This window comes from Buceros rhinoceros, unplaced genomic scaffold, assembly GCF_000710305.1.
Source record: "Buceros rhinoceros silvestris isolate BGI_N320 unplaced genomic scaffold, ASM71030v1 scaffold10171, whole genome shotgun sequence".
In the NCBI taxonomy this organism is placed as follows: domain Eukaryota; kingdom Metazoa; phylum Chordata; class Aves; order Bucerotiformes; family Bucerotidae; genus Buceros; species Buceros rhinoceros.
Window position 1 is genome coordinate 30,048 of NW_010393679.1, and position 7,463 is coordinate 37,510.

Sequence of the window (7,463 nt, forward strand, 5' to 3'; positions counted from 1 at the left end):
CATTGAACCTCTGCTCTGGCACTGCAGGAGCTGTCCACGCGCGCTCCACCACAGAAACAAGCGGACGAAACCTGTGAGCAGGTCTGCTTTGATTCAAGCCAACTCATCACCATTTGGGAAAACGCTCTGGGAAACGCCTTGAACTAACCACCTCAGAGCGACTAGTCATGTAATTCACACCACTCCAGACATCGGCACACAGGAGAGCAATCAGCACTGAGAACGGTGTTTCAGCTCAGCACCAGTTCACTACAGTAGTGCTGCAAGCAGAGACACTGCCTGCACCAATGTGCCGATTCAGCTCCGAGCAGCCTGATTCCCCCAGGACAGACGGCCAGCAACAGCATCGCAGGGCAGCTGAAAAGGAGCTGCCAAGGCAGCCGTGACTGTATGCAGACACGTTATTCCAGGGCAAGCGGTGTGGTCCCAGCTGCCAGGACTGAGATGCCCAGCAGAAATGAGGTATCCCGGCTGCCAAGGAATCCACTTTTACTCACAGCTTCTTGCGTCTGTTCAGAGAACTGTGCTGTCCTCACTCGCTGTCAGCGTCTGTCTCTTGCAGCCCTGCGCTGGGCTCACCCCAGGCTGTGCAGCTCCTGAGACCCTCACCCAGTCTTTGCTGATTGAACATTTCAGTCCTTCATCCTCGTACACCAGAGAGGACCTGTAAGTACTGGGAAAGCCTCCTCATCGCTGCTCTAAACTCTGCTTTGCACCAAGGCCTGCAAGTACCCTGATGCTGGTAGGAAGCTTCTGTGGCGAGTCCAACGCTCGTTCTGCTGCCTGCTATTGCTGGCACCACGCTCCCTGTCCAGCCTGTGGCTGCTGCCCTGGCCTTTCAGAGCGCAGCAGCTCAGAGCAGAGGTTATCTTTTGGCACAGGTGCTCAGCAGAGAAGGCTCCCTGGTGCTGGGGAGCCCTGATGCACTGCTGCTAACACAAGATAAAATGCACCGTGGTACCCTGCGTAGCTGCACATGAGGCTTGGGCAAGGGTGGGGGAGAAAAGTGTTTCACCAGTACCCTTCAGAAAGAGGTGGGGTGCATTTTGCAGGATGGACTGCAAAATTCCAAGTATTTCATCGGCTGGTATCTTTGTGGGAAAACTGTAGCCAAGACCGTGATTTCTGAGGAAGGTTATTAATGTTTGTTCTGAATGTAGAGACACTGCAGAGGAGGGCTGATACGCTGCAGATTCAATTGCTTCAGGCAACTGTGCCTGCTCTGCACTGTTAATTGTACCACTATAAACCTGATTATACACCATAAAAAACTGTGCAGTACAGTTCCAGATTTATTCTGTCGTATCTGCTCAAAACTGTAGACCACTGTGTGGGGATATAAATTCATTAAATACAAAAGAACAAGCAATTTTTATTTATGAGGTGCCATATCCTGAGTCCCAGCTTGGCACCCAGCAGTGCTGCTGCTCTCATTAGCAATCTCAGAGGGAGGAGAAACGCTGGCTGGGAAATGCGTGGCCTTCTAACCCTGCTGGGGTTGCTTCAGGGAGCCAGGATTCAAGAACGTTGCTCTTTTCTGGCCTGTATCCATCCATCAGGCCTTCAATCAGTAAGTATAATCACAGCTCTTGGAAATCCTCATCTCCTCCTCCCCACCTGGCTCTGCTGGAGCAGTAAGCACAATTGTGCTCACCCCTGAAAATAGTGCCCTGCATTTCTAAAAAGCTTAGAAAGGAGAAATTTCATCAAGTAGAACCTCCCTGAGGAGTACCCACCCTGCTGGCCACCACGAGGTCTGGATCTGTTCTCTAACTGGAGTCTGGGCACTTTCTAACACATCAGACTACCAGAGATTCTGAGCACCCCAGGTATCACCAGCTCACTGGTGTTTTCTAAAGCCCAGGTGAATTAGCCCGTGACAGGCTCTCTTCCACTGCATTTCAGATCCTGCCCTGGCTACGGCCCAAGCCCAGCCCATTAGCAAATTCCCATGGAAATGCCTGAAAGCAACCACAGAGGTTCTTCACGGGCTCACCAAGGCAGAACAGAAGCAGAGACCTACGAGGTTTGTCTCTATCAGGGCAAGAGTGTACCTCCTCCAGCTTTGTGCTGAGCCTGACAGGTCTGAGGAGCAGCCGGGTGAGTCAGATGAGGCCCAGCAGAAAGCACTACCTCTACTGCCCCTTGCATGCCCACACAGCTCTCCTCAACACACAGTTTTGACTGAATGTCCCTTCAGCAGCAGATCACAGAAGGCATCTTCTCTGTAAGACACACAGGCTGCTTTCAGCATCTCAGGGGCTCAGCTAGATGCGGGATTACGAGACCCAGAAGAATCCTGGGTGCAAATAATGGATTGTAAGAAGTAATCCCAGACCCTCTGCTTAACTCTCAGTGCCCTCAGGAACTTCTCCCCGATCCTCTGCACCCTGCACTCACTGCTGCAGAGCTAAATTAATCCCTAGGAGCCTGGATGTATCTGCAAAGGAAATCGCACTCAGCTCTTGCAACCCAGAACTGGGAACATCGGCAAGAAGGACTTCCTGCATACAGGAATGGAGTAAAGTTCAGATGGAGGGTCCTCCAAGGTTAAAGTGGCCCTTGCCTCCATGGAGCAGAAGCAACAGCCAGTTTTCAAATGCTTCTTTGGGCACTTTTCTGCAGGACAGCAGAAACAGCCTGTACCAGAACTGCTGTCCTGCCTCAAGACATAGGAATGCTTACTGGAATGGCTTTTCTAGGCAAAAAAAGGCCTCTCTCTATAACCCTATTCTTGGGAGTGAACCACTTTAGCTAAATTCTAAAAGCCCAATCTGAAGCATGGAAAATTTCAGCTCTACTAGCATAAGTCTGTCAAAGGCAAACAGAGCCAAAGCAGAGCAATGTAACGGGAGATGTTAAGAATTCTTAATTGTACGTGAACACTGCCAAAACCACCTGTGATGTAAGATGCACTCAGCTAGGTCCTGTGTCTCTGTTCTCCTGCCTGGTAGGAAGAGCCATGTCTCCAGGCTCTCAGTTTTGAATGGTCTGTCATTAACAGCAAAGCTCCATTAACCAAACTGGAAGGGACAGACTAACAGAAAAACGGCAAAAGCAAGGAGAAACATTCCTTCAGACATACTTTTGGCAGCCAGGGGACAGAGGCTGCCGGGGAGATTTTGTTGATCTACCTTGGCAAGTATGGTTGTCTTCTGACAGAACAAGTCCCCTCGGACATTCACATTGGTATGTGTCTTCCACTTCAATACAGGTATGGCTGCAGCCTCCGTTGTTATTGTGACAGCCTTCGATTTCTGCAAAAGACAGGGAAATCAGCATGCCCTGCTCCTCAGGCAGCTGTGTGGCAGCTACGCAGGCCCCAACACATACTCCTGACTAACAAGCAACGTGACCAAAGAGATGGAAGGTGAGCAGCAGCACAACAAACAGCACAGTGAGACCTTGCTTCCAAGAAAATGCAGTGGAAACCCATTTTTAATTGCACAATTTCCTATGTTTGTGATTTCACCATGAAGTTAACAAGGAATTCTGTGAAACGAGCTTATCAAATTAAATCACGTGCTATAAATAGCATACGTGAGAAGGCTGAACAGGCAATCTTCAGCTTGGCCCTTTCTAACTTCTCTAGAAACATCCTCTAAAATTTTTATACTGTTCCTTACTTCAAAAAGGTGGAAGGAAAATCTTCATAAAGCTTCTACCATGTGGAACTGTGCTCAGTCCCTTAGTCATCACCAGAATTAAAGCCCTGAGATTTGCAGGGCAGTGTCTTGGGGAGGATGGACTCACAGCTAGCCAGCTCGAAGGGGTTTGTTTAGCAGGAATTTTACCAGTCTGAGTTTCAGGCTGAGAGGTTGGCTGCCCTGAGGTGCATTACCACAGGGACAGAACTACACAAGCTCAGCAATGTAAGGTGGTTTTTCCCTGTTCTAAAGTGCAGAGGAGAGAGGGCAGCACTGCTAATTGGAGGATTTGTCATGGCCCAACTTAGGCCTTTTCAGCGCAGGTGAGGCAATTCCCCACAGATGCGAGTTTTCCTGTAAAACATGTTCTTAGCCTCTACAGCTGCAGAAAAGACCCTGAAAGGTCAGCCAAGCACATTCTGAAGATTTGAAAATCTATGGCAAGCAAGGCCATCTTCAGTTGTTGGCTGAAATAACCTTCATTGCTTGCTTTTTTTAACACTTTGGGATGAATACTGGCAGATGTTCTCAGTAAAACAATAGTGCATTTAATAGAAACAAATCATAAATAGAAAGTATTTCTCCCTATATCCTCCCTGTGTGGCTTTCACAGTAGTATAAAGACAAGAACAGAAAACCCATACTCAATCCTAGACAGTGCATGAAAAACAACAGCCTGAATGCTCTACGTGAGTCAAAGTAACAGGCAAAGCATTACAATGAAAATTCTGAGATACTCTTAACCATACTCAGCCTTACCAGCTCATGTAATCAAACTAAATCTCTTGCATTTGTTCTTTTTAGCAACAGCTGCGAGGTGGCTCACAAGTAAATCACATACTCCAATGGCTCACAAAGCTGAGGATACATCTTTAGAAATAAAACTCACTAACAGGATTGTAAAAATCCCCAGCAGCAGTGTTAAACTGAAAAACACCATCCTTCTTACAGCAGGGGAAATTAAATGATATATCAAAGGCCCTAAAATCCAGATACAAACAAGTTTCCAAGCACAGACTACTCCCATCCTGTCAGAAGAGAGCAGTGCTCAGGAATAAAAACTGCCACGTATCTATCACAGCTGGTTTACGTGACACCCCAGCAGCTCAGCACTGGATGTGGAAGGAACAAAGCTCACAGACCACTTTTGGTCCCAGTTAAGGAGTTAAGGAGCACTCTGCACAGCAGCTTTCCCCATGGAAGTGTCGCTGTGTGGATGAGTGATGTTTTATTAACACAGCTCAGAGATGAGATATTCACAGAAGTGACATGAACTGTGCTTTGGTATCAAAGAGGGGGAAAACAGGGACAGCAACTGTCAGTGAACCATAAAGAAGGATGGAGACCAGCCCCAAAACACCACGTCAATCCCTCCTCTCTCCCTGCACCACAGATGTCTGCAACACAGCAGCTAATGTAAGGCTGCAGATGAATTCAGTTCTGCCTATCTGGTAGCTCTTATTCTCGCCTGAGGCTCCACAGTACTGTGAATGTACACACAGCAGCTTTGCCTGGCAGGGGGCACAGTGCTCTTCACAGCTGACCACAGAAAACATCAGGCACAAGTCAATTTTTGCTAGGTTTTCCCATTTCTGCTCAAAGATGTTTGTACATTGTTAGTGACAACAGATCAAACCCGCAGTTTGATCTCTAAGCCCCCGCTAAGCCAGTCTAAACTCATCAAGAGTTTTCAGCTGGCTCTGCCACCACTGGGAAGTAACTGCAGAGCTGCACACAGCAGAGCCACAACCAACCACTTTGAAAAATCAGTCAAAAATGCAGCCCTATTCTCAAACTAGCTTCTGTTCATGGACTGGCACCCTCTCTCTCCAACCTCAATCCTGGGAGGTTAAGTGATCCTCATGCTCTCGTCTAATGTCCTGACATTAACCCCATACCTAATGCTACCCGTCAAAAACCAGCAATGCTAAAACTGCCCCTCTGCAACTATTCTACAAATCTCCAGAGCCAAATCCCAGCACCTTCAGTGATCACAAGTTCTGCCTGGACAACCGATCTTCCAGGTCCACTGCTGCCTCTCGCCCATGGAGATAAATGCAAGCAAATCCCAGCAGAAATGAACAAGGCAGGGAGAACCACAAGACGACTCGTTTCTGTTTGATTAGAAGGATATTTCAGTAACAACCCCACTGGCAAGCACGGAAGTGATATGACTGACATTTAATCCCAGCTGCAAGAAGCCAAGAGAAAACGAGCGCTGCAAGGGAAGGAGAATGATTTATATAATTTCCAGCAGAGTGTGACAGCTGAAACCTCACCTTCGCAGGTTTTCCCATCACTTCCCAGCGTGCGCCCGATACCACACTCACAGCGGTAGGAGTTCTTCAGGTTAACACAAAATTCGCTGCAGCCTCCATTGTTCTGCTCACATTCGTTATCATCTGAAAAAAACCCACTGTCATAACACGTCCCCGGTAAACACACAGCTGGCAAAAAGTGCTGGTCACACGGCGGACTGGGTTTCCCAGCCTCGTGATCTGGATCAGGGCAACCGAGATGAGTAATCCCACTAAAGGCCAAAGACTACTGACCGCTACTGACAGCAGCGGGGTGTTCTGCTGTGCTGTGTCTACCTCTGGACAAAGCAGACCTGGAGGGAAAGACTGCAAGCACGCAGCAGCCGTTTCAGAGTAAAGACGGACAGAGGCCCACTGGGAAATTTCCAAACTGGTTTCAGACACTAGGGAGTTCACATTTTCATCTGTCTTCTCATCCTAAACTATTCTCCACTCACAAAGACATTAAAACAGAGTTAACATGATGAGGTGAATATCAGGATCGGTCAAAAAGAAACCCCATTTGCTTTTCCACCACACCTTCTACTGCTACATGTGGCCAACTACGCTGCAGCAGTTTTAAATGATTTTGAATTCAGGGGTGAGTCACACACAAGAGGGAAAACCAGCTGTAAACATATAAACAAAGCTGAAATCAAACAAAAACATTTTAATAAACCCCATGAAACTTCCCGAAGAAAAGTCATGATATGCAAAATGTCATCATTTCGCCTTCCTGCCCCAGGTCTCACTGTCCCCTGCATTGGACACCTCAAGAGTTCTCACAGAAGTGTCAGCTCACTGTGGCGAGACACTGGTGCCACACAGGCCACCATAGCCATTAGCTGCTCAGACAGTCTGTACTGAGTATGAGATGAAGAGCTCAGTTCCGAGCTACTGTCTCTGGCGACTCTCGCTCCTCACCACCCCACGATGGCCCTCCCTGCTCTGCATCTCTGCAGCCTTCCACAGAGCTGTGGCTCCTACCTTTCCAGCTCAGAAGAAAGAAGTGCCTTATCTGGCATCCCACGTTTTCTGGAGCGAACTCTGGATAAAGGTTTCAGAATAACCTTGTAACAGACCTGGCCTGAATTTCTGTAACCTCAAAAATGCACCCACGAACAGTACCTGTGTCACATTTCTGTGCTGGCTGCGTTTAGCTCTAGATTAGAGCCCTCCAGAGTGCTGAGTGTATTTACTGAGAAGAAAGCACAGCAGATGCTTTTGAATCTCTTGGTAAAGCTCTGAAAATTCCTCCCAATTTTCTCTTTTAAAGGCTGAAGTTCCTCTATGTCTGTCTGACTTTTTGTTTTTGAAAGGTATTTCGTTCTCTCAGAGTCTCATTCTTCAACCTGATTTAATTTCTGTGTGCAGAAGGTGAATCCCATAGAGAAGAAGGGACAGTCGTTGCTGTTGCTGAGCCAGAAAACTAACGATTTCTTAGGCAAGCCAGAATGCTGAGGTTATCAATCAAGGTTCACATGGGATTTCACCATAACAGCCTAGAAGTTATCACTCA

General features: G+C 47.6%; 1 protein-coding gene across 1 annotated transcript in view; it reads right to left on the reverse strand.

Annotated features, from left to right (window-relative positions):
• The window catches only part of OIT3 (oncoprotein induced transcript 3), a 19,397-nt gene that overhangs the window by 8,236 nt on the left and 3,698 nt on the right, over positions 1-7,463 (reverse strand). Inside the window, exons 3-4 of the mRNA XM_010144947.1 lie at positions 5,927-6,049; positions 3,135-3,257 (exon numbers count right to left, since the gene is read on the reverse strand). Of these exons, the coding sequence (XP_010143249.1) occupies positions 3,135-3,257; positions 5,927-6,049 (246 nt within the window). The remainder of the gene's footprint in view (positions 1-3,134; positions 3,258-5,926; positions 6,050-7,463) is intronic.